The 27429-nt window shown below is 44.4% G+C and overlaps 2 protein-coding genes across 7 annotated transcripts in view; one reads left to right on the top strand and one right to left on the bottom strand.

The window, feature by feature from the left end:
- Window positions 1-2350: 2350 nt before the first annotated feature.
- On the bottom strand, window positions 2351-18576 carry wu:fc50b12 (uncharacterized protein LOC103911624 homolog). 3 transcript variants are annotated; one of them, XM_059967789.1, is made up of 4 exons: window positions 18553-18576; window positions 8033-8106; window positions 4205-4368; window positions 2351-2676 (listed from the first exon to the last, which is right to left on the bottom strand). In XM_059967789.1, exons 2-4 carry the CDS (start codon window positions 8051-8053, stop codon window positions 2448-2450), a joined length of 414 nt encoding a protein of 137 aa, XP_059823772.1. In that variant the 5' UTR covers window positions 8054-8106; window positions 18553-18576; the 3' UTR covers window positions 2351-2447. The 3 variants fall into 3 exon arrangements, with proteins under 3 accessions (XP_059823772.1, XP_059823774.1, XP_059823773.1); XM_059967791.1 differs by lacking the exon at window positions 18553-18576 and adding an exon at window positions 8214-8353; XM_059967790.1 differs by lacking the exons at window positions 8033-8106; window positions 18553-18576 and having other exon boundaries at window positions 4205-4422.
- The window catches only part of tmco3 (transmembrane and coiled-coil domains 3), a 53454-nt gene continuing 44350 nt past the window's right edge, over window positions 18326-27429 (top strand). For 3 of the 4 annotated variants that reach the window (XM_059967788.1, XM_059967785.1, XM_059967787.1), the window contains exons 1-2: window positions 18326-18415; window positions 23504-24018. In XM_059967788.1, coding sequence (XP_059823771.1) covers window positions 23572-24018 — 447 coding nt within the window. In that variant the 5' untranslated portion in view covers window positions 18326-18415; window positions 23504-23571. Of the gene's footprint in view, window positions 18416-18460; window positions 18483-23503; window positions 24019-27429 lie in introns of those variants that run through there. The other variant, XM_059967786.1, reaches the window with a different exon arrangement.

Genomic DNA, 27429 nt, shown 5'->3' with positions numbered 1-27429 from the left:
ATTCTTTCTTCATCCTCCCCCCCTCCCCTGCCCGTGGGGCTAAAGAACAAAAGCCTGCAAATACAAACCACCAGACTCAAGGACAGCTTCTATTCCACTGTTACCAGGCTCCTGAATAGAGCTTTCATAAGCAAAATGATGAACTCCCGATATCCCAATTTACCTCACTGTGACCCCTGCACTTCGTCTAGCCGCAATGCACTTTTCCTGCAATTGCAACTTCAGTTTGTAGATGAACTCTATACAAATGGGTCTTTATGAAGCAAGTTAATTTGCATGATAAAAGAACGTGCTATCTAAATCAAGGTTTGATCTATCCTCCCAAAAGATTATCCTTTCAACAACGGGCTAAGAGGAGACCCAATCTGAAACTTTACTTGTAACTATAATTGAGATCTATTTCTCTTTTTGCTATCTTGGTGTATTTGTGTATGAAATCATTTGACAGCACAGCAAGGACACAAAAACCTTTCATTGTATCTCACTACATGTGACAATAATAAACTGTTACCAATGAACCTAGAACTTGGGGAGAAACCAATCAGCTCTCACCAGATACACATAACCCACTGGATGTCAATGCAGCAGTTCAGAGATTGGAACCTGTATTATGGTCACTGGATTTATTGAGAATGAGGCTGAAGGCTGGAATCTTCTGTCTTAAGGATTGCATTGGTTTGATCTCCCTTGGGGTCACCAATAAATCTCCAGATGACGACACCTCCAGGGCAGTTATGCACTTTCGGTAGAAGTTATATTGGAGCACACAGGGACATAACAGTCACAGATTCACACAGAAGCTGACAAAAGTGAGCAGATCTATCTGAGTGGAGTTTATAGATTCTTTCTGTAACTGTGTGGGATGCCTCTGGATTCTTCAAAATCTCATTGACATGCTAGTTGGTATGTTAATTGCCTAATGTGCAGATGAGTGGTAGAATCTTGGGGGAGGTGATGGAAATGTGGGGAGAATAGGCCATAGGAATATTAGTGGGGTTGCTAATAGTGCTAAATAATGTTAAATGGTGGGAATTGCTTTGCTAGCTAGAATAGTCTTGATGGCATTGGTTTACTATACAAAATTACTGTACTGAAACAGCGTAAAGCTTTTGTTTTGCATAGAGCTAACAAGAGAAACCAGAATACAGAATATACTGTTACAGTTAAAGAAAAGGTGCATTACAGAGAGGAAAATAAATGCAGGGCCACCTCGAGGTAGACTGGGAAACTATAAGTTTATCTATTTGTGTATGAGAGTCGCTCCCTACGCGACTCCCTTGTCCACTCGTCCCCCCCATCCCTTCCCACCGATCTCCCTCCTGGCACTTATCCTTGTAAACGGAACAAGTGCTACACCTGCCCTTACACTTCCTCCCTCACCACCATTCAGGGCCCCAGATAGTCCTTCCAGGTGAGGCGACACTTCACCTGTGAGTCGGCTGGTGTGATATACTGCGTCCGGTGTCTCCCGGTGTGGCCTTTTATATATTGGTGAGACCCGACACAGACTGGGAGACCATTTTGCTGAACACCTACGCTCAGTCTGCCAGAAAAAGCAGGATCTCCCAGTGGCTGCACATTTTAATTCCACGTCCCATTCCCATTCTGATATGTCTATCCATGGCCTCCTCTATGGTCAAAATGAATCCAAACTCAGGTTGGAGGAACAACACCTTATATACCGGCTGGGTAGCCTCCAACCTGATGGCATGAACATTGACATCTCTAACTTCCGTTAATGCCCCTCCTCCCCTTCTTAGCCCATCCCTGACATATTTAGTTGCTTGCCTGTTCTCCATCTCCCTCCCGTGTTCCCCTCCCCTCCTTTCTTTCTCCCGAGGCCTCCCATCCCATGATCCTTTCCCTTCTCCAGCTCTGTATCACTTTCACCAATCACCTTTCCAGCTCTTAGCTTCATCCCACCCCCTCCGGTCTTCTCCTATCATTTTGCATTTTCCCCTCCCCCCACTACTTTCAAATCTCTTACTATCTTTCCTTTCGGTTAGTCCTGACGAAGGGTCTGGGCCCGAAACGTCAACAGCGCTTCTCCCTATAGATGCTGCCTGGCCTGCTGTGTTCCACCAGCATTTTGTGTGTGTTGTTGTTTGAATTTCCAGCATCTGCAGATTTCCTCGTGTCAGCTGTGCGGGAATTTGGTTTGTGGCTGCATTTTTTGATTTGTAATCTGTCCAGGTTACAAACAGGAATGGAATGCTGCTGTAACTGGGGTAGGACCTGTACTCTAAATGACCACTTTCATGAACAATACAGAGAGGTGTTCACTGCTCTGGAACCCAACCTAAAAGAGCAAAGAGAAAGTCATGAGAAATGAGCGAGTGAGAGTCATCAGTAACAATTGATGTTTTTACTGAACTTGTCACTTCTCTGCATACAGGTAAAACTGAAGCAACAGTTTGAGTTTAGTCAGTTGACAATGTTGGTTTTTGTTATCTGTGGCTGAGCTGATTGATTCTCTGCAGCCCCTGGCGGTTGTTGATGGTCTTGTGCACGGTGATGAGGAACGGGAAGGCTGATGGGAGCTCCACACGGCTGCTGAGGTTCTGGTGCCCCCAGTGCAAACACTGCAGCTTATCTGCCAGGTCCCTCCGTCCAGCCCGCTCCAGAGCCACCTGCAGCCACTTAGTTTTATTCTCTCGGTCCTTTGACTTTTCATACCTGAAACAATTTTTCAGAAGTGTAAGGTACAAACACAGCAGAGCCCTGGTAGCAAGTAGAGCTGCTGCCTCAACTCCCAAGATACACATTCAATCCTGACTTCAGGTGCTGTCTGTGTGGGGTCTGCACGTTCTCCTTGTGACCAGGTTAATTTCTCTCGGGTGTTCTAGTTTTTCTCACATCCCAAAGACACGCAAGGTGAAAATTAACATTGAACAGACTGTACAGCACCGGAACAGGCCTTTCAATCCGTGATGTTGTGCCAAACAAAATCAGCTAAAGATTTCTAACTAATTCAAAGCCTTCTGCTTGCACATGGTCCATATCCCTCCATATTTATGTGCCTATTAAAGAGCCTCTTAAACTCCTCTACGCTGCCCTAAACAGCAGCAGAGTTACAGGTAGTAACTAAACACCTCGATGATACCTGCCTCCACCATCACTCCAGGCACTCACATGCTTTTAAGGTGAGAGGAGAGAAGTTCAAAGGAGATGTGTGAGAGTGATGCACTGTCAGGGGTGATGGTGGAGGCAGGTACAAGGCATTTAAGAGGCTCTTAGATAGCTACATATTTGCATTGAATGAAGGGATGTGTAGGCAAAAGGGATAGTTTACTTAGGTATTAACGTAGTTTTGGACAGCATTGTGGGTTGAATGGCCTGTACCTGTGCTGTACTGTTCTGTTATATGTTCAGTTTAAAAAAAAAACTTTCCACACACATCTCTTTCCCATTCTCAGTTGAAATGTGTCCTCTAATATTAGACATTTGACTCTGAGATTGTCCTTGATGCCTACCCTATCCACGTCTTTCATAATCATCGTTTTCTACCAGGTCTCCCCCTCAGCTTCACCACCCCAGAGAAAACAACCCAAGTTTGTCCAATCTCTCCTTATAGCTCATGCCCTCTAATCCAAGCAGCATCTTGGTGAGGCTCTTCTGCACCCTCTCCAAAGTCTGACATCCTTCCTATAACGGGAATGCATTTCTCCACATGCAACCTAATCAGAGTTTTATAAAAATAAGTCACATAACTACTGATTATGGTCAGTGTGTGATGAAATTAGTTTTTCTCTCTCTGAGATCGCCAAGTCCCATCCACCCACTCTAGTTTCCCTGTAAACTAATGGCTGTCCATTCACTCGTCCCTAATTCTCCTACTCTTACTGCATACCAGGATAATTTACAGTGGATGATTAACCAAACAACCAGTTTGCCTTTGGGATGTGGGAGGGAACCAGATTACCTAGAGGAAACCCATGCAATCACAGGAAGAATGTGCTGACTCCAGTGGAGGTTAAGGTTGCAGCACCAGCTTTGTGCCCCTGTGCTGACTTGCTTCATTGTCTGATAATGGTGCTGCACTTCTTCTGTCCACTCTGGCCTACCTTTGGGAGACCTGACCTTTAGACTGCAGGCTTGGAGAGGTGTACACAAAATCAGAATACTAAACAGATCAGTAGTGCTAACTGGGAAACAGTAAGAGTTAATATGAGTTTGCAACATCTTAAAACTACTGATGACTCACCAGCTTTCCAACATTTTCTTGGCTTGCACACATTTCTGCATGGAGGCTGCTTGAAACCGACCGATGTCTGCCCTAGAGAATCCCAGCTCGAAAGCCACAAGGGTCCATTGAAAGCCAAGGTCTTTTGCAAGTTCTTGGATAAACTTCACATTGATCACAGCATCCTTGGGGCAGGACAACAGCTCTCTGTAAAAAACACTCATGGAGTGCCAGTTTCAGACTGACAAGTCTTTATCAAGCAGAACTGCAGACAGATTAGGAGAATATGAAGGGAAATGCCAACAAGATGTTATTACTGTTAGCCAAGGTATGCAAGAGGGTTGTTAGGATGGAGATGAACAGAAACATGGAACAGCTGGTGTTAATTTCAATGTACAGTCTGTTAATCTAAGTTTATATTAACGTATGTTTGTCATGTTTTTGATGCATTTCAAGTATGAATGCCCATGACAGTAAACTTGAACTTGCTACCTCACTGCTCTGCCAGTACAGCCTGTGTGGCATTTGCGTAATCTCTCTGTGACCCTGCGGCAGCTTAATTTGCTGCTAAAAGTTACCCCCAGTGTGTAAGTGAAGTCTGGAGGGCAATAAAATGGGAAAAGTGTAGTGTTACTATGAATGGGTGGTTGATGGTTGATGCAAATGTGGTAGGCTGAAGGGCCTGTTCATCAGCAGAGCTAGTTACCTTAATGAAACCTCTGAGGGATGAGTTCCCATCTTCCCATCACTCTCCTTACCGTTTATTAATAATCTAAGGGACAGGAAACAAAGTTTATGGTGACCTGTTGTGTCTTGGGTTAAGGGAAGTAACTCCCAGAACTTGGTACTGAAGCTCTGTCATAATCTGCCATATATTAATAACATTAATGGGAAGACACAAGATGCAAGGTCAAGGCTGGCAGATGACATTAAAGCGTGTAACTATGGTAAATACTGACATCTCAGGAGGACAGACTGGTAAAGTGGGGCAGGAGAAACTACCACATTCATTTGTCTATGTTCTTTTGTCCAACTTCTCACTCTCTACCTGCACCCTTTCACTCACTGACAATAGACAATAGGTACAGGAGTAGGCCATTCAGCCCTTTGAGCCAGCACTGCCATTCAATGTGATCATGGCTGATCATCCACAATCAGTACCCCGTTCCTGCCTTCTCCCCATATCCATTGACTCAGCCATCTTTAAGAGCTCTATCTCTTTCTTGAAAGCATCCAGAGAATTGGCCTTCACTGCCTTCTGAGGCAGAGCATTCCATAGATCCACAACTCTCTGGGTGAAAAAGTCTTTCCTCAACTCTGTTCTAAATTGCCTATCCCTTATTCTTAACCCTTATTGATAGGGTTTCACCCCATCAGAGACATCCACACTCCCTGCTGCTTCTTTTATCCCCTTCCCATCTCTCACCGAGGGTGTTTGATCTCAAAATATTAACTGTTCTCATTCCGTAGATGTGGCTTGACCTGCTGAGTATTTCCAACATGTTCTTTTTGTATTTCAATTTGCAACATCTGATGATATTTTTAATTTTCATGTAACAATCAAGGTATACCAATGTAAATTTTGGGTTCCTTTCTGGACATCGTAGTTTCACCAGAAGAATAAAGCATTATGAACTGTACTATATGGAAGGATTTGTAGCTAGCAGAGAGCTCTTCCCATTAACAGATCGCTCAGGGACTGGGGAAGGTAAACAGCTTTAAATTTTTGGTCATGAGATACAAAGGGCATGTGAAGAAAACACAAAATGCAGTGATGAGCTAGAATTCACAACATATAACAACATTGGAAGCAAGGTCAATTGGGATCTTCCAAAAGGAAATTGATGCACACTGGGGAGGTGACAATTTGGTTTATTACTGTCACATGTACCAAGACACAGTGCATAAGGTTTGTCTGTGTGCCTTCCAGACAGATCATTCCAAACACAAGAACATTGTGGTGGTAAAAAGGAAAACAAAACAGAATGCAGAATATAGGGTTACAGTTACAGAGAAAGGTGGCACAGTAACGTAGTGGTTAGCACAATGCTTTACAGTATCAGCGACCTGTGTTCAGTTTCTGCCACTGCCTGTAAGGAGCCTGTATGTTCTCCCCATAATTGTGTTGGTTTCCTCCCAGTTCTCTGGATTCCTCCCACATTCCAAAGGTTGGTAGGTTAATCAGTCATTGGAAATTGCCCATGATTAGGCTAGGATTAATTGGGGGTAAACATGAGGAAATCTGCAGATGCTGGAAATTCAAACAACACACACAAAATGCTGGTGGAACACAGCAGGCCAGGCAGCATCTATAAGGAGAAGCACTGCCGACATTTCGGGCTGAGACCCTTCGTCAGGACTAACTGAAGGGAAAGATAGTAAGAGGTTTGAAAGTAGTGGGGGGGAGGGGGAAATGCAAAATGATAGGAGAAGACCGGAGAGGGTGGGATGAAGCTGAGAGCTGGAAAGGTATTGGCTAAAGGGTTACAGAGCTGGAGAAGGGAAAGGATCTTGGGACGGGAGGCCTCGGGAGAAAGAAAAGGGGGAGGGGAGCACCAGAGGGAGATGGAGAACAGGCAGAGTGATGGGCAGAGAGAGAGAAAAAAACAAACAACTAACTATTGTCAGGGATGGAGTAAGAAGGGTAGGAGGGGCATTAACAGAAGTTAGAGAAGTCAATGCTCATGCCATCAGGTTGGAGGCTACCCAGCCGGTATATAAGGTGTTGTTCCTCCAACCTGAGTGTGGCTTCATCTTGACAATAGGGGAGGCCATGGATAGACATATCAGAATGGGAATGGGATGTGGAATTAAAATGTGTGGCCACTGGGAGAACCTGCTTTCTCTGGCGGACCGAGTGTAGGTGTAACATTGACTATTGTAACGTTTTCCAATTCCTGAGCCTCTCTGAGCTGGCAAAGGAAGAACACCAGATGATGATCTTCAAGTATAGTGTATTGACCTGCATGAGCTAAATAAAGACATGTCAGAGAGATTTCAGGATCTTCTCTCGAACCAAATTTCAGATTGGATAATAAATCTATCTCTGAACACTGGTAATGAAGAAATAACAGGAACAATGGAGGAAGAACAGATGTCACTACAAAATGACATTTACCTGAGGCCACGGTTGAAAAAATCATATTAAGACTTGGTTGCAGAAAGAAATTTCTGAACACTATACTGCACTGTGGAAAAAAGTCAATGTGTTCTTTATTGCCTTCCTAACATCACATTTAGTGGAGCACGATTTCAGAACAATTACCCAACTTCTTTCAAAGCAACAAAACAGACTGCAAATTACTGAACATGGGGATCTGAGATGCCTTCTGAATGTTATTTAGCCTGATATCACCGCACCAAGTCCATCCATCTAACTGAAAGGTGAAAGAGTAATGAAATAATTCATAGCTGGACTACTAATGTACGCTCTGAAATTGTGGATGAAAATTGTTTTTGCAGTAATTAAATAAATAATTTTATCTGTAGCTTTAAATAGATTTTTTTTGCAATTATTTGTTACTGCTTTGAATTTTCAATTCCCATCTTCTTTCACAAAGCATTGTAAATCAAAATTCTTTATAGGTTTATGTAATGTCCAGAAAGGGAAGAGAGGGCACTGGGGATGTGGTCTGGAAGCCAAGGGGGTGGTAACACAAAAAGTTTGGGAACCACTGCTTTAGAGGGTCATGCACCAAATGTAGGGCAAACGGGGCTAGCTCAGATCAACAGGTTGTTCAGCTTGGACGAGTTGGACCAAATGGTCTATTTCCATGCTTTTTAACATTTTGACTTTAAAACATGTTTAGCACAACCAAATGGTAATTTTGCTTAGGTAGGTTTACTTGCCTCCTGAGTTCTGTTAGCCATGGGGATCTGTAACAATATATCACACTTCACAGGGATCCTGGTTATTCTTGGTTCTGATGAATATTAAAATAAAAGCAAATGACACAATGACAGAACAACCAACCACACAATTCAGCTTTAAATTACCACAAAAATAAAACACAAAGATTAGCTAACATACCTGCTTGCCTTGAACAATACCTTGAGGATTAATTCAGAAATACTTGAAAGTCAGGGAGAGATGGACTGTTGCTATGTTGTAACTAAAAACATAACTATCCTGACCACTTTATTGACTACTGAGTTAAAAATTAAGTAAGTTGTGTTATGCTTCACAAGGCAGTTAACCTTGGATAGCCGTATAAATTAATTGTGCATTATCCCTGAAACAGTCTTCAGCCAAACTCGTTCACATAGGCCAAAGAGCCTACCTAAGCCAAATTACGCTAAACCTTTCCTATCCATGTACATATCCAAAAGTCTTTTAAATGTTGTAATTGTACCTGCGTCAACCACTTCCTCTGGAGGCTTGTTCCATATACGGACTACCCTCTGAAAATCTTACCCCTCTCACTTTACACCTATGCAGTCTCATTTTAGATTTCTCCACCCTGAGAAAAAGACTGTGAACATCCACCTTATCCACAGCCATCATGATTCTATAAACCTCTGTGAAGAGATCCCCTCAGCCTCCTTCCTCCAGGATTATACAAGCCGTTCAAAAGTATTGACCTCCCTTGGAAGTTTTCATGTTTTATTATGTTACAACATTGAATCGCAGTGGATTTAATTTGACTTTTTTGACACTGATCAACATAAAAAGACTCTTTTTCTAAGTGAAAACAGATCTCTACAAAGTTATCTAAATTAATTACAAATATAAAACACAAAATAATTGATTGCATAAGTATTCACCCCCTTTAATATGACACACCAAATCATCCCTGGTGCAGCCAATTGGTTTTAAAAGTCACATACTGTAGTTAGTTGAATGCAGATCATCTGTGTGCAGTCAAGGTGTTTCAATTGATTGTAGTAAAAGTACACCTGGATCTGAAGGTCCAACTGCTGGAGAGTCAGTATACTGGCAAAACCATGGAGTCGAAAGAACACTCCACAAAAAGGTTATTGAACAGCACAATTCAGGAGATGGATACAAGAAAATTTTCAAGTCACTGAATATCCCAGTTAAGTCAATCATCAAGAAATGGAAAGAATGTGGCATCACTGTAAATCTGTCTAGAGTAAGCTGTCCTCAAAAACTGAATGACTGTGCAAGGGGACTAGTGAGGGAGGCCACCAAGAGACCAATGACAACTCTGGAGGAGTTACAAGCTTTAGTGATCGAGATGGGAGAGACTGCGCGTACAACAACTGTTGCCCGGGTGCTTCACCAGTCACAGCTTTATGGGAGAGCGGCAAAGAGAAAGCCACTGTTGAAAAACACTCACATGAAATCTCAGCTAGAGTTTGCCAGAAGGTATGTGGGAGACTCTGAAGTTGATTGGAAAATGCCAAACACCACACATCATCAAAAACACACCATCCCTACCATGAAGTACAGGAATGTGGGGATGCTTCATTGCATCAGGCCCTGGACGGCTTGTGAAGGCAGAGGGTAAAATGAATGGAACAAAATACAGGGAAATCCTGGAAGAAAACCTGATGTAGTCTGCAAGAGAAATGCAACTTGGGAGAAGATTTGTTTTCCAGCGAGACAATGACCTCAAGCATAAAGCCAAAGCTACAGAGGAATGGCTTTAAAATAACAAAGTTCATGTCCTGGAGTGGCCAAGTCAGAGTCCAGACCTCAATTCAATTGAGAATTGTGGCTGGACTTGAAAAGGGCTGTTCACTCATGATCCCCATGCAATCTGACAGAGCTTTAGCAGTTTTGTAAAGAAGAATGGGGGAAATTTGCATTGTCCAGATATACAAAGCTGCTAGAGACCTATCCACACAGACTCAAAGCTGTAATTGCTGCCAAAGGTGCATCCAATGAATACTGAAGGGGGTGAATAAATACACAATCAATTATTTTGTTTTTTATATTTGTAATTAATTTAGATCACTTTGTAAAGATCTGTTTTCACTTCGACACAAAAGGTTTCTGTTGATCAGTATCAAAAAAAGCAAATTAGAAACATAGAAAACCTACAGCACAGTACAGGCCCTTCAGCTCACAATGCTGTGCTAAACATGTATTTACTTAGAAATTACCTAAGGTTACCCATAGCCCTCTATTTTTCTAAACTCCATGTACCTATCCAGGAGTCTTTTAAAAGACTCTATCATATCCACCTCCACAACTGTCACTGGTTGCTCGTTCCACGCACTCATCACTCTCTGCATAAAAAAACTTACCCCTGACATCTCCTCTGTACCTACTTCCAAGCACCTTAAAACTGTGCCATTTCAGCCCTGGGAAAAAGCCTCTGACTATCCACATGATCAATGCCTCTCATCATCTTATACACCTCTATCAGGTCACCTCTCATTTTCTGCCGCTCCAAGGAGAAAAGGCCGAGTTCACTCAACCTGTTCTCATAAGGCACCCTCCCCAGTCCAGGCAACGTCCTTGTAAATCTCCTCTGCACCCTTTCTATAATTTCCACATCCTTCCTGTAGTGAGGTGACCAGAACTAAGCAGTACTCCAAGTGGGGTCTGACCAGGGTCCTATATGGCTGTTACATTACCCCTCGGCTTTCAAACTCAATCCCACGATTGATGAAGGCCAATACACCATATGCCTTCTCAACTGCAGTCAAACTGCACAGCAGCTTTGAGTGTCCTAAGGACTCAGACCCCAAGATCCCTCTGATCCTCCACACTGCCAAGAGTCTTACCATTAATGCTATATTCTGCCATCATATTTGACCCACCAAAATGAACCATGTCACACTTGTCTGGGTTGAACTTCATCTGCCACTTCTCAGCCCAGTTTTGTATCCTATTGATGTCCCACTGTAACCTCTGACAGCCCTCCACACTATCCACAACACCCCTAACCTTTGTGTCATCAGCAAATTTACTAATCTATCCCTCCACTTCCTCATCCAGGTCATTTATAAAGTAATGGTGGTGAAGTTTGGAGGGGTTGATATGCATAATTTTTTTAGAGTTATTTATTTTACATAAATACTTTTGAAAAATTGCCCATCTATCTCCCACTATGTCACAACACCACTTCCTGCTCTATATGTTCCTGTTGTTAATAAGGGTTTACCAGTAATTTTCTATCACCTTGATTATACCGGGATTCTCCCTCTAAGTAAACCTCACCCAGAGTGCACTTATCCTGTTACCAAACTAATGTTGCGAAATGGACAAGTAATGAGAACAATGATATTACTTCAAAGAAGAGCAGAGGGACAAGCATGTCCAACCTACCTCAATATTACACAGTACTGGTGTTGATTAATTAGGGTGAACTAACAACTTGCGCAGGTTTCCAAACTCAGGGACCCTGTCTCTGTGGTCCCAGGTCTACCACTGAAATAGCTCAAGACTTCTGTTTATATTCCCTTTCCAGCCTTTTGTATTCAATCAAGCTTGCAGGCTCTCGTGTTAAGAATATATGGTGTTATTCATTGTTAAACACATCTATCAGTCTTTGATGTTCTTTTTGCAAATTCTTCAGGTATCTTCTTCAAATCCTGAATTGTTGGAGAGTCATAGATTATACAGAATGGAAATAGGCATTTGGCCCAAGTGGTCTGTCTATACCAACCAAAATGATCATCTAAGCCAGAAGCTCCCAACCATAGACCCCTGCCATTAATTGAGGGGTCTGTGAACCCCAGGTTGGGAATTCTCGATCTAAGCTGATCCCATATGCCCATGCCTGGCCAATATCTCGCTAAACCTCTCCTAACTATCTACCAATCAGAATCAGGTTTATTATCACCAACCTGTGTCATGAAATTTGTTAACTTAGCAGCAGTTCAATGCAATACATAATATAGCAGAAGAAATAAAAAAAATTATAAAAGTAACTAAATAATTCAATTACTATATATATATTGAATAGATTAAAAATCATGCAAAAATCAAAAATAATATATATTTAAAAATGAGGTAGTGTTCACGGGTTCAATGTCCATTTAGGAATCTATGGCAGAGGGGAAGAAGTTGTTCCTAAATCGCTGAGTGTGTGCCTTCAGGCTTCTGTACCTCCTACCTGATGGTAACAGTGAGAAAAGGGCATGAGCTGGGTGCTGGAGGTCCTTAATAATGGACACTGCCTTTCTGAGACACCACTCCTTGAAGATGTTTGGGTTCTTTGTAGGCTAGTACCCAAGACGGAGCTGACTAGATTTACAACCCAGTAGCCCCCCCCCCCCCATAACAGACAGTGATGCACCCTGTCAGAATGCTTTCCAAGTGTCTTTTAAATGCTGTTTTTGTTCCTGCCTCAACTACTTCCTTCGGCAGCTTGTTCCATATATAGTCCACCCTTTGTGTGTTAAAAAACAGCTGCCCCTGAACATCCTATTAAATCTTTTCCCTCTCTCCTTAAACCCATGTCCTCTTGTTTTTGATTCCCCCAACCCTGTGAAAAAGATTGAGTACACCCTATCTATGCACCTCATGATTTTATACACTTCTATAAGGTCACTCTTCAATCTCTCATGCTCCAAGGAATAAAGTCCTGGCCTGTTCAGTCACTCTCTATAACTCAAGCCCTTAAGTCCTGTCAACATTCTTGAAAATTTTCTTTGTACTCTTTCCGGTGTAATGATGTCCTTCCTATATCAAGATGACCAACACTGTACACAATAGTGCAAGTGTGGCCTCACCAATGTCTTATACAACTGTAATACATGGTATTAATCAGGTTATACCCATATTAGTAAACCTTTCTTTTTAAAAATTTTTCAGGCACTTCTATATAGTTTAAACTATAGGACCCTTCCCTCCTTTTTCTTATAATAATAACTAATTCATAATTAATCACCTGTCTAACCAGACTTTGGGTTCCCATTGATACTGACTTTCCTGCCAATCTTTACCCTACCATGATTAGCCTGAAGATATTTCCCAAAGTTCTAACCTTACTAATGCTTCAGAAGTTATTTGTGGCCATCTGTACAACCTGCCTTCTATACCTCCTTTGAGTGCAATGAAATTCCCTGCTCACAGGGTAAACAGTATATCTGATTAAAATAAGTACAGTGATGAACACATAATAGCAGAATAGTAAAAAGACAGTAACTCTATCTGTAATTTCTAATTAGTTAAATCAAGTTTAAGATAACATTCCTTCCTGCCCTACTTGATCAACAAAGTTTGCACACAATTCAAAGTGTCATAGACCATAGACCATGCCTTTCAGCCCAACTGGTCCTTGCAATTCAAGATGCCCATCCAAGCCAGGCCCATTTGGCCAACAACTTTGTAAACCTTTCCTATGCACTTATCCATCCAGCCATCTTTTAAAAGTTGCTACAAAAGCCCCAGTTTTCCACAAAGGGTAGGGTATTTAGGAATGAAACATGGAAAAATTTATTTCTCAAAGTGTCCTGAACCTGAGGAATACACCAGCTCAGAAGACAGTTGAGGCCAAATTATTCATGAAGCAGGGGAGGTAATAGGGATAATCCTTGGATTTTTAGATCAGTGAGCCTTAATTTAGCGTTGAGCAAGCTATTAGAAAGGATTCTTAAGGGCAGAATTTGAGTATTTGGATAAGCATGGTCTTATTAGGGATAGTCAGCATGGCGTTGTGAGAGCCACTCAAGCCTAACAGATTTGCCAGGAGGAATAAACAACAAGCTGAAACATACAAGTACTCTTTGACTTCAACCACTTTCCACGCTCTTGTCTACAGCTGCACATCCAGATTGGACTCCCGCTGCAAACATACCCACCAAGTTCACGGCCCTAGTTTTCCGAAACCTCACTCCAGCTCCATTCAAGATACCGAGATCCTACCAAGCAGGACAGTAGGGCAGTCACATTTACTGTAGATACAAAGTGTATGGGGGACGGGGGGATTGTATCAGGCAGCAAAGTGGGGAAGGCACAGGATTACGGATGATGAAGCACTCTTCACAGACCTCACCCCACTTCACCTTCCCTGGAAGCAACAGCCAACACCAAATGCCACCTCTATTCATAATTCACTCCAAGTCAACAGTAAGAAGATGCCTGATGACATCACTGCGTATTGGAAATGGTCGGTTGTAGCGATGTGGTACACACAGCGCTGAAATAACGACACACAGTCGGTAAGTCGTTTCGAGACTAGTTTATTCAAACTTCGCGGTGCTAGTATTTAAATCCCTAGCGCCCGCTTTCTCTGGGCGGAAATGGCATGAGAGGTGCATTACCAAAGTCTCTCCCCACGTGCTGGCTATTTGTGAGCCAGTTTGCCTGCGCAGAAGGTGGGTCGCCACATAACCCCCCCCCCCCCCAGAACCGGCGATACACCCCACAATGTCCTCAGTCTGGGTCGGACTCTGTTTGGGAGGTCTGCCTCTGCGCGCGGTGCCTGAACCGCGATCGGCTGTGCCAAGTCCACATGGGCCGGTTTGAGTCCGTCCACCATGAAAACTTCCTCTCTCCCCCCAATGTCCAGAACGTACGTGGACCCGTTCTTGTTGATCACCCTGAACAGCCCCTCGTACGGCCGCTGTAGCGGTGCCCGGTGTCCGCCCCTTCGTACAAACACAAACTTACAGTTCTGCAGTTCTTTGGGTACATGGATCAGGGTCAGTCCGTGCTGTGAAGTGGGTACGGGGGCCAGGTTGCCGAGCCTCTCGCGTAGTCTGTCCAGGACAGCTGCAGGTTCTTCCTCTTGCCCCCTTGGGGCTGGTATGAACTCTCCTGGGACGACCAGGGGTGTGCCATACACTAACTTGGCCGACGAGGTGTGCAGATCCTCTTTGGGAGCTGTACGAATTCCAAGCAGGACCCAGGGAAGCTCGTCCACCCAGTTAGGTCCTCTCAGGCGGGCCATGAGAGCAGACTTCAAGTGACGGTGGAAGCATTCCACTAGTCCGTTCGACTGTGGGTGGTAGGCAGTTGTGTGGTGTAGCTGTGTTCCCAACAGGCTGGCCACAGCCGACCACAGGCTGGAGGTGAACTTGGCGCCTCTGTCAGAGGTAATGTGGGCCGGTACCCTGAAGCGTGCTACCCAGGTTGCGATCAGAGCTCGGGCGCAGGAATCAGCAGATGTGTCGGTGAGCGGGACTGCCTCTGGCCACCTCGTGAACTGGTCTACCACTGTTAGGAGGTACCGCGCTCCTTGGGACACTGGTAGGGGGTCCACGACATTCACATGAATGTGATCGAACCTCTGGTGGGTGGGTTCGAACTGCTGTGGTGAGGCTTTACTGTGCTGCTGCACCTTGGCTGTTTGGCACTGCGCGCACGTTCTGGCCCATTCACTGACCTGCTTGTGAAGTCCATGCCATGCGAACTTGCTGGAGACCAGCTGGACGGTTGTCCTGATAGATGGGTGCGTCAAACGTGTATGGAGTCAAAAACTCGCCGCCTCCAGGCTGCCGGGACGATGGGGCGAGGTTGGCTGGTAGTCACGTGGCACAGGAGGGTCCTATCGCCTGGGCCTACAAGAAAGTCCTGCAGCCGTAAACCCCAGACTGCGGTCCTGTAGCTGGGCATCTCGTCGTCTGCCTGCTGCGCCTCCGCCAGTGCTGCATAGTCCACCCCCAGGGACAGGGCCTGGACAGCTGGTCTGGAGAGTGCGTCCGCCACGACGTTGTCCTTTCCCGAGACATGCTGGATGTCCGTCGTGTACTCCAAGATGTAGGACAGATGTCGTTGCTGGCGAGCCGACCAGGGATCGGACACCTTTGTGAACGTGAAGGTCAACGGTTTGTGGTCCGTGAATGCGGCAAACAGCCTGCCTTCTAGGAAGTACCTGAAATGCCGGATTGCCAGGTATAGCACCAACAGCTCCCGGTCAAAAGCACTGTACTTGAGCTCGGGTGGTCGCAGGTGTTTGCTGAAAAACGCCAGGGGTTGCCGGCGACCCTTAATGAGTTGTTCCAGCACCCCACCGACTGCCGTGTTAGATGCGTCCACTGTGAGGGCGGTAGGGACGTCCATTCTGGGGTGTACTAGCATCGCGGCGTTTGCCAAGGCTTCTTTCATTTTAATGAAAGCGGCGGCGGACTCCTCATCCCAGGTAATGTCCTTGCCCTTACCCGACATCAGGGCGAACATGATTCGGGCAGCTGAAGGGAGGAAACGGTGGTAGAAATTTACCATACCCACGAATTCCTGAAGGCCTTTGATTGTGTTGGGTCAGGGGAAATGGTGGACTGCATCTACCTTAGCGGGCAGAGGGGTTGCCCCCTCTTTAGTAATCCTGTGGCCCAGGAAGTCGATGGTGTCGAGCCCAAACTGGCATTTGGCCGGGTTGATTGTCAGGCCGTATTCACTCAGTCGGGCATAGAGTTGACAGAGGTGGGACAGATGCTCCTGATGACCGCTGCTGGCTATGAGGATGTCATCCAAATAGATGAAAGTGAAGTCCAGGTCGCGTCCCACTGCATCCATTAACCGCTGAAATGTCTGTGCGGCATTCTTTAGGCCGAACGGCATGCAGGGGAACTCGAAAAGGCCGAAAGGGGTGATGAGTGTCGTTTTGGGGATGTCGTCCAGATGCATCGGGATTTGATGGTATCCCCGGACGCGGTCCACCTTGGAGAAGATCCATGCGCCGTGCAGGTTTGCTGCAAAGTCCTGAATGTGCGGCACAGGGTAGCAGTCCAGTGTCGTAGCCTCGTTCAGCCTGCAGTAGTCGCCGCATGGTCTCCAGCCCCCTGTCGCTTTGGGCACCATGTGCAGGGGGGGAGGCCCATGGGCTGTCGGACCGCCGTATGGTCCCCAATTCCTCCATCCGCTTGAATTCCTCCTTCGCCAGGCGGAGCTTTTCCGGGGGGGGGGGCCTTTGTGCGCGGGCGAGGGAGGGGGTCCCTGGGTCGGAATGTGGTGCTGAACCCCGTGTCTGGGCATGGCTGCCGTGAACTGCAGTGCCAGAATCGATGGGAAGCCCGCCAGGAGTCTGGTGAATTTGTTGTCCGACAGCGTGATGGAGTCCAGGTGTGGGGCCGGCAACTTGGCTTCACCCAGGGAGAACGTCTGGAAAGTCTCGGCATGTACCAGTCTTTTCCCTTGCAAGTCGACCAGCAGGCTGTGAGCTCGCAAGAAGTCCGCCCCCAGGAGTGGTTGGGCCACCGCGGCCAGTACGAAGTCCCACGTGAACCGGCTGGTGTCGAACTGCAGCTGCACTGTGCGGGTGCCATAGGTCCGTATTGTGCTGCCATTTGCAACCCTCAGGGAGGGTCCTGGCTTCCTGTTGCGGGTGTCGTACCCCGTCGGGGGCAAGACGCTGATCTCCGCTCCGGTGTCGACCAAGAAGCGGCGTCCCAACTGTTTGTCCCAGACGTACAAGAGGCTGTCCTGGTGGCCTGCCGCCATAGTCATTAGTGGCAGCTGGCCCTGGCCCTGGCAAGGTGGGCGACAACAGCGGGCTTTTGTGTCTCACCGCTGGTGGTAGAAACACCACTGTTCACTGGCCTCCTCACTCCTGCCTCTGTGTTGTGTGCGCCCTCCCCGCCGGGCCTGGTCCGCAGTTGGGCGCGTGGCCTGGTAATCTGACCGACGGACGCCATGCTCTCCCTCTTGGCTTTCCACAGCACGTCTGCCCGGGCCACCACCTTCCTGGGGTCGCTGCAATCTGCGTCGACCAGCAACAGATGTATATCCTCGGGCAGTTGCTCCAGGAACGCTTGCTGGAAAATGAGGCAGGGCTTGTGTTCGTCAGCCAGGGCCAACATCTCGTTCATCAATGCTGATGGCAGTCTGTCTCCCAAACCGTCCAGGTGAAGCAGTCAGGCACCCCACTCACGCCATGAGAGGCCAAAGGTCCCAATGAGCAGCGCCTTGAATGCTTCATATTTGCCTTCTGCCGGGGGCGACTGTATGAAATCCGCAACCTGGGCGGCCGTCTGCTGGTCGTGGTAGTAACACATGGAATCAGGATATCTGCCGAATCTGGCTCTGGGCTTCTGTTTGGCTAAACCACACTCGTGGTCGCAGCGTCCAGAAAGTCGGCAATTTCAGTGAAACTGCGTGAACAGATGAAGAGTCGGTCACCTTTGGTCCAAACCCCGTCTGGACCGTCGGGGTCACCGATGTAGCGATGTGCAGCGCTGAAACAACGACACGCAGTCGGTAAGTCGTTTCGAGACCAGTTTATTCAAACTTCGCGGCGCTGGCGTTTAATCCCTCGCGCCCGCCGGCTCCTGGCGGAAATGACGTCAGAGGGCAGTACCGCAGTCTCACCCCGCGCCTGCGCAGAAAGTGGGCCGCTTTCGCCTGGAGACGCCCCCAACCTGGGCGCGTACCCGGTAAGTAGCCGTCGGCCCGCCGGGGGCGAGTAGCAGCGAGCCATCACCTCCGAGGGCTTCGGCTACGGTCCGGCCTGGGAATGTGGGCAGTCTGTGGAGGAGGGATGGTGAGGGTGAGGGGGAGGGTTGGGGCTCACCTCTTGCCAGAGCTGCACACTTCGGGTCGTAAAGTTCTCGGCAGGGGTACAGCCAGGCCATGCAGCCCATCGTGTCTGCCCCGCCACCCCTTTCTCCTGCCTTCTTCCCGAACCTTTGACGCCCGTACTAGTTAAGAACCGACCCCCCCTCCCGGTTTAAATATACCTGATTTATACCCCCTCCCGATTTAATTATTGGCCTCACGGCCGTCTGACTAATTTCCTCCATATTGTACTCTGGTCCGAGGCTGTCCCACTGTTGGAAATTTACTCTTCATGCTCACCCTATCTGGGGTCTAGGCCTTCCAATGTTCGATAGCTTTCCACGAAATGTCCCCGCCCCCCGTTCTTCGGGAGTACAGGTACAGAGCCATCAAACTCTCTTCGACATTAACCCTATCAATTCTAGGGCCAGTGAAAGTGGTTGCATGCTTATTAGGGGAAATATGCCTGGAATGTGATACTTGGCTGAATATAACTGCCGTAAATTAGCGACTTGTTTGTTATTGTCACATGAAGAAATTTTGTTGTGCATGCCATTCAGAGAGATAATTATGTACATAATTATTTCAAGGTAGCACAGAAAGGAATACAATGCCCAATATTGTGCTACAGTTAGAGAAATTGCAGTGCAGGTAACCAAATATAGAACAAGGCATATGACAAGGTAAGCTGAGGAACAGGAGTTTATCATGTAAGAGATCTCAACAAGAGTTTGAACACAGCAGGAGAGAAGTTGTCCTTGAGCCTGGTGGTACATATTGGCAAGGTATTGTATCTTCTGCCTGATGGGAAGGAGGAGAAGGGGAACCGAGTAGGAGGGTTCAAAGTCAGCACAAAATGTAGACAGAGTCAGTGGAGGTGAAGCTTGTTTTCCTGATAGATTCAGTTCTCCAGCATTGTCAAAGGCCATCCTTCCCACAATCTCTTTGACCTCTTGCCATCAAGCAGAAGGTACAGCAGCATTAAAAACCAGAACTGTCAGGCTGGGTAACAGCTTCTTCCGCAGGCTGTTAGACTTCTTAACATCCTACTACTCAGCAGACAGATGCACCCTGTCATTTCAGTTTATCTTCCCCCCCCCCCCCACCACCCCCCCAACTCACAGAAGACTCACATCCTGCCCTGGTCACTTTTCATCTTTTATTCTATTGGTATTATTTCAGATATTTATATACCTGCCTATTTTATTATGATAACACCAGTAACATTATACTGTCTTACATAAACATGCAGCTTGCACTTGACGTCAACTTGTCAGTCTTCAGGTCATAACACTCAGGGACTTGTGCTAATATTTTGTAATTGTGTGTGCTGGATTATAACTATATCTGGTGTTTTGTATCTTGGCCCTAGAAGAATGATGTTTAATTTAATTGTTATACATGTTGACTGTTACACATGTTCAACTGGGTTGAATGACCATCAACTTGAACTACCTGACTGGAGTTCCCCCACTCTTCCTGACAACTCATTTATTAGTTCCAGGGGAAAATGGTTCATCAGCAGTCCCAAATTTGGGATTTTGTCTACTCATAAGCAGCTTGTGATAAGGAAAGTGAAGGAGTACAGTTCCATGTTGTACTTCCTTTTAACGGTGTGCTGGAAGCTTTGAATTAATGTAGTTGAACTGGGAAAGCAGTTACAAGAGACTACAGAGGTGGAATCTAGAATCTGGAAAAGCACCCTGAAAGGAAGGGGGAAATGGAGCTGAAAGTGCTGGATAACAGATTGGAGGAATAAAACACTAAGGTAAAAGGTGTAGAGGTATGATATCACAGGGAGACAATGAGGTGATCAAGACAAGGAAAGGAGTTGGTTGATGTGTTGCTGGTGAGTATTTTTGTATTTAAGTTATGTATATATTTGCACAGTCAGTTAATCTAATATGGGTGTGATAGGGCATTACAAGTTTATGGAATGCACACTCTGTGCCACGTGGAAACTCCAGGTTGTACCTTGCTAAGAAGTGCTGTTAGAGGAGTCTTGAGCTTTGGGTTTTGGAGTTTCAGCAATAGCTGATACTTCTGTAGCCCATCTGTGAGCTAGTGTGTTGTGTGCCACCAAAAGCATGTTTCAGTAGATGGCCTTCTGCAGTTCAAGAGGGGAGGAAGAGAAAGACAAAATAATATTGCTTCCCTGATGTCAGGGCCAAGGATGTCCCTGAATGCTGTAGAATATATGAGGTAGAGAGTGACGAGTTGGAGCCTCAATAAGAGGATGAGGCCCTGCAGGCAGACTTTAAGGCAGGGGTTCCCAACCTTTTTTTTAGGCTGTGGACCCCTACCATTAATTGAGAGTCCATAGACCCCAGGTTGGGAACCCCTGCTTTAAGGAGACAGTGATATGATCAAGCAGGATTTTAATGAGTAGTAATTTTCTGATATTAATTTTCACTATTAATATTGTGTACCATTTGATATAGATAGAAATGGGACGCCAGCACAGATGAATGCATGGCTGGAAATGCAGTGTAGAGAGGTGGTTTTAGATTCTTGTTGCATTTCCACTTTAGTATTTATTCCACATGTGTTTATTGTCCTCTTTTAGTTGCCTCTGAACAACAGCATTCAGTGTCTAGTGGGTGAAGCCTATACAGGCCAGATGGGATGCAACTCAACAGGATCGAAACTAGTGTCCTTGTGAACAGATTTACTTGTGCTGTTGGGAGGGTTTAACCAGATACATGGATGAAAGGGAAGCAGAGCAAGGATTCAGAAAGCAAATCTGGTAATAATGGGGAAAATATTTTTGAGAGTTTTGAAGCCACAACAAAAGGTTAGAAAAAGACCAAAAAAATGTAAGTCTGTGCTTAATGGTATATCTCTAAATATAGGGAATTAAGTAGAAGGTACAAATGTGTGTGAGTGTGATGGTTAGCTCCATCCGAATCGCGGGTTAAAAAAGGAAAGATTGGTAACTTAATGTTCTTGGTTATCGGATGAGATGGGGGGATTAAAAACAACAGATTATGAAATATCTAAAGACATGTTCACAGCTGTGTGAAGTGTGATAGGTCAGAAAAGTAATCAAATGAGGATGTGTGATTTGGATTAATGGGCGAATGGTGATCAAACTGATGGGAGTGTACTGTAGCAACACTCAAAATGCTGGAACTCAGCAAGTTGAGGGAAATAAACAATTTTCATCAGAACTAGAAAGGAATGGATCAAAGCCAGAATAAAATAGATCTCCAGACAGTCCAAGGAAAGTTATATTTGTGGTCATAAAGTATTTCTCTTAAGTGAAAAATCATGAAAAAATAGGGTGTGGGGGGGCGTGGTGAAGGGGTGGTTCAACTTTCAAAGATCAGTGTATAGGATTATTCTGGTGAATCAAATAAGGGCTGCAATATGATGTTAGTCTTAGAAGTTAATAAGAAGGCTCTGGTGAGAGGATATTTTGACAAGTTGAGTAATGGTCACCTTACACCACTGTCAGTTACACTTTTGCCTCCCTATAACAGTATAGAGCAATAGAGTGTACAGTCGGCCTTCCATATCCGCGAATTCAGCAAATCGCGAAAACCTGGAAGTGCTCTTCCAACACTTCCTGTTCTAGCATGTGCACACTTTTTTCTTGTCATTATTCCCAAAACAATGCAGCATAACAACCATTTTACATAGCATTTACATTGTATTAGGTATTATAAGTAATCTAGAGATGATTTAAAGTATATGGGAGGATGTGCAGGGGATATTGTGGATTGGGATCTGAAAAAACCAGAAGTTCTCTTACTAAGTAAGTTGGAACAGGTACATCCGGTATTATTTATCATCAGTCAAATGTTTGTCTTAGTTCTTAGTTTATATTTTACCTTTCTATGCATATAAAACACTTAAGAACGTATGTTTCAGCGCCAGGCTCGGGAACAGAAGTTTTCAGGACTCGGGACATACTGCTCCCGAGTGCGCTCTCCACTGTGCTGGGTTGATGTGGAGGATCAAAAACCGAAAAAGCTAAAACCCAATAATTAAACCACTGCGTTGCTTAGTAATAATTGTAACTTTCATCGGGGCAGAGCCTTTCTCACTTTATCCTTTAAAATCGTTCTGATTGTTGACCGACATAGCCTAACGCTTTTCCAATGACTGATGGCGTTTCACCTCTTTCCGATCGCTTTATTATTTCCACTTTATTTTCAGTCGTGTTTGTGATTATTTTCCGAACAGAAACACTGTGGATTCAGATCTCTGCTGCCGGGTCCTAATGTCCACTGCACTGAGACAGGTTAAATAAGGTCTGGGGTTCTGCTGGGTCCTAAGGTCCACCGCATTGAGACGGATTGAATAAGGCTCTTGAGCATCCAAAAATTTTGGTATCCGCAAGGTGTCCCGGAACCAATCCCCCACGGATAAGGAGGGCCAACTATATTAGCACAAGCAAAGTGTGGAAGGGTCAGCGAGCAGAAACATGAGCACACCTCCAAAATGATTCAGAATAGGAAAGTAAGAATATAAAAGCTATGAAACATGTAGCATTTGTAAAAAGATAAACAAATTAAAAGTACAAATGGAAATAAATGGGTACAATTAACTATTACAGAGAAGTAGTTGCAGAGAGCGGTATTGGGAGTTACATATTAGAGAACACTAATGTTTTATGTGATTTCCAAATGGAAGTAGTTCCAGAAGAAAGATGGGATAGAAGCAGTGAAGAGAATGAATATTAGCATAGAAAATCAGAGTAGTATGCAAAGGAACAGCAAAAGACAGAAAATATTGCTACCCTTGTCCTGTTAGCTGGTGGAAATCATAGATTTGAAAGTTGCTATCTAAGGCATCTTGTATGTTGTCAAACATCTGATTGATAATATCTGTCAATGTTGAAGTGTTTCATGGTTAAATAATTTAATCATAAATTTGTAAAGTACAGCATTACTTATAACTACATGGTCTTGAAGTGGTTTAAATTGTTGTCATTCAAAGTTTTCAATCCCGTTTCTTTTTAGGCTGGTAAATGACCAGAAATGAAGTTATTCATGCAGTGCCTCTGTGGCTGTGAATTTAGTAACACAAAATGAAGCAGATTAAATTTGAAATCATCTGGATTGTGTTTGCATTAGCTTACTTGTGTTCAGTGCAAGCTGCAGAACACATAGATATGGCCAAACATGTGATCAAATTGCACAGAGGGAGAGGGGCTGCAGTCACTAAAGGGAAGCTCTGGATTATGGACAATTGTAAGAGGCTGTCTGGAATGCTTCACCAAAAGAATGTAGTGATCAACAAAATGAAGAAAGCAATTGAAACAGTAGAGAAGGATTCCAGACTGTCTGTAGAAGAAAAGATCTTCCAGATTCACACCTTTGAGACTTTTCAAAAAGAGTTGAATGAAAGTGAGAAATCAGTGTTCCAGGCTGTCCATGGGCTTGAGAGAGTTCTTCAGGGGGACTACAAAGATATAGTAAACATGAAAGAAAGCAGCAAACAACGCCTTGAAGCCTTAAGAGAAGCTGCTATTAAGGTCAGTTTTTGCTTTTATTACGTATTTTATGAATTACTAACTTTTTGCATCTGCTGACCACACATTGGGATGGGGTGATAAAAGCAGGAGGGATTGATTTATAGGAATGATGTTGGCTGGAGCAGCCACAAAGAATTGTATTAAAAACCCGTGTCATCACTGGGACTGCCTCACAATACAAATACTTTATTGTCACCAAACAATTGATACTAGAGCGTACAATCATCACAGTGATATTTGTTTCTGCGCTTCGTGCTCCCTGAAGTACAAAATGAAGTACATATAATAAAAATTATAAATCATAATTAGAAAATAGAAAAGGGAAAGTATGGTAGTGCAAGTCAGGTCCAGATATTTGGAAGGTACTGCCCAGATCCGGGTCAGGATCTGTTCAGCAGTCTTATCACAGTTGGAAAGAAGCTGTTCCCAAATCTGGCCGTATGTACAATCCTCAATGTTCCATTTTCTGCTGTTGTCTCCAGACCTTCTGCTGTTCATTCCTTCTCAATTCTACAGTTCTGGAATGAAATGGCTTTGCTTTTACTTTGCTCTGACCTTGTTTGACCAGATCTCATATGCTAATTATGAAAACAAATATGTATACTAGAAATCTGGTTTAAAAGTTGCTGGGTTGCTGCTTGACCTCCTGAGAATTACCAGCAGTTTTATTGTTTTCTCTTGCTTCCTCTAGCTTCACCCATTCTTGTGGTGTTCAATATCTTTATTATGTGTGTAATGAATTTTTAATTTACGTTGCCTATCTGATGCCTGACCTTCTCTGGATTCTCTGCATGCCTTGTATCATCTGCTCTGCATATAGTTTACTGGCTTACGCTCTCATTCTCTTGCTGTTTCTGTTTTACTGCTCTTCTGTCTCAGTGCTGCTTGTTAACTTACTCCATTTCCAAATGTGCTTTCTCTTGCACTGTTACGACTGTCACCTAACTGTTATCGAATTAAATAAATATGTAATTGAGATTCTTCTGAGTGTACCCTGTACTATTCATCTCCAGAGATTTTAATGACTAATTTTATTAAATGATGCAGCGTCTGTTAAGCAAAAACAAAAGATGTTAAGATTACTCCATAGCTCAGGCTGTATCTGAGAAGCAGTTAATGTTTGGGTCGAAGAGTGGGTGAAAAGCTCTGCTTCCAACAGCCTTCTGGGAAAAGCACCAAAGAGTTGCAGCAAAACATTTACACAGATGGTCTTTCCTTCCCTTTCCTTTTCAGGATATCTCCACGTCCATCTCAGAAAATAGGTTAGCCACAAACATCCGTAATAATCCTACAGACTCCTGTTGCTTTATTGACAAGACTGTCTGCACAAGTGTCTGTGAAATAATATCTTTCTTTCTCTGTCTTAGTGGATATAGCCTTTGACCACATCTCATGCATTTCTGCACTAAAGTCTTCATTTTCCTGGAGAAAGCAATTATCGAGTTCTCCTTATTTTTGCCTTTTACCTCTTACCTTCAATGGATCATCCTTTGCCTTTTCCTGCAGATCCAACAGGGTTCCAGCACTAGACACACTTTCTCTTTCCCTTTTTAGCTTTTCGTGAGGCCCCTTATGATTCCTGGCCTGCTCTTCTGACCCCACCAACCACTCCTGCTTTACAACATCTTGTGAGTAGATAATAGGTGCAGAAATAGACCATTCGGCCCTTCGAGCCTGCACTGCCATTCTGAGATCATGGCTGATCATCTACTATCAATACCCGGTTCCTGCCTTGTCCCCATATCCCTTGATTCCCCTATCCAAAAGATACCTATCTAGCTCCTTCTTGAAAACATCCAGAGAATTGTCCTCCACTGCCTTCTGAGGCAGTGCCTTCCAGACCCCCACAACTCTCTGGGAGAAGAAGTTTTTCCTTAACTCTGTCCTAAATGACCTACCCCTTATTTCTCAAACCATGCCCTCTGGTACTGGACTCTCCCAGCATCTGGAACATATTTCCTGCCTCTATCTTGTCCAATCCCTTAATAATCTTATATGTTGTAATCAGATCACCTCTCCATCTCCTTAATTCCAGCGTGTACAAGCCCAGTCTCTCTAACATCTCTGCGTAAGACAGTCCAGTCATCCCAGGAATTAACCTTGTGAATCTACGCTGCACCTCCTCTACAGCCAGGATGTCCTTCCTTAACCCTGGAGACCAAAACTGTACACAATACAATACACAATGGTGTGTTCTCACCAGGGCCCTGTACAAATGCAATAGGATTTCCTTGCTCTTGTTTCCAACCATTTTTTATGCCAGTGGCCAATACCATTAAGCAAGGGGTTTGTGGACCTCAGATTGGGAAACGCTGTTCTCATTAAACCAGAGGAGATGCAATGGTGTTCCATCATCCAGGGAGCCAAATGGTCTTTTCCAGATAAAAGCAGTGATTCACATGCATTTCTTTCAGTGTAGTGTACTGTACTCAATGTAGCCCTCAGGAGCTTTCTGTTTTCTGCCATTTTTATTCTCCATTCAGCTTGCTGTCTGCCTGTGGCCTCTTCCCTATTTGTACAGACTTGGACAACATCTTCTCTTTGAGCACATTGCAGCCTTTTCTGCTCAACATCAAATTTAACATCTTCAGGAAGCTTTCTGTCTCTCACTTGCTATTATAGAATCATAGAGCACTACAGCATAGATTTATGCCCTTCATCCCATCTAGTCTGTACTGCAAATATTATTCTGCCTAGTCCCAGATTCCAACAGATATAACTATCAGACCAGTGACTAATTGAATGAGTAAAACAGAAGTAGAAGAGGTGCAGTGTGAAAAATTGTTCAGTTCTCCTGTGACCTGAAAAATAATAGATTAAGCTATTTTCTAAATGGTGAAAGTTAGGAAATGTAAACACCACAGGGATTTATAAGTCCACTGGTAGATACTAATGGGCATTTTTACAGCTCCACAGAGCCTTGACACTTGATCTGATTTTTTGAATTTGGTTTTGAAAAGGTACAATGCATATTCATCTGAATAAGCCCAGTTGCATAGACAAACTTGCAGTCTCTTGAATATAGAAAAACTGATTTGATCCAGTTGGGCTTTTAAGATGACTTAAGGTTGTTTTAGAATTCTTGGATTTTATTCTGATGCAAAACTTCAGAATAAGCTAATTGAAAATTAAAATTAGAACTTGGCATTTGAGGCTGCTGTTAAGAAGTGCTTCCTCATGCAGTGTCATGGAAGTCTCCTCTGGCCTCCCCACTAGAAAACTAATCTGACCAGTTCTTGGCAGGGCATATGTACATTTCTTTGCACGCTAACATTCTGCATGTATTAACCTCACTGTTAATGTATGAGTATTTATTTGATTACAGAAATAAGTAGACAATGAAACAGGATGGAAGTACCCATATTGGCTCATTCATATGTAGATTTATAATCTTTCAGAACAAATTATGTT

Source organism: Hypanus sabinus, chromosome 4 (genome assembly GCF_030144855.1).
Source record: "Hypanus sabinus isolate sHypSab1 chromosome 4, sHypSab1.hap1, whole genome shotgun sequence".
NCBI lineage: Eukaryota > Metazoa > Chordata > Chondrichthyes > Myliobatiformes > Dasyatidae > Hypanus > Hypanus sabinus.
This window is presented reverse-complemented; position numbering and strand designations above follow the sequence as displayed.

Bases quoted from the DNA above. Each gene is read 5' to 3' on its own strand.
- wu:fc50b12 (XM_059967790.1), bottom strand. From the start codon at position 4,407: ATGAGTGTTTTTTACAGAGAGCTGTTGTCCTGCCCCAAGGATGCTGTG. The intron at 2,677-4,204 runs GTGAGTCATCAG...AAATTGTTTCAG, and splicing joins AAGAAAATGTTGGAAAGCTG to GTATGAAAAGTCAAAGGACC.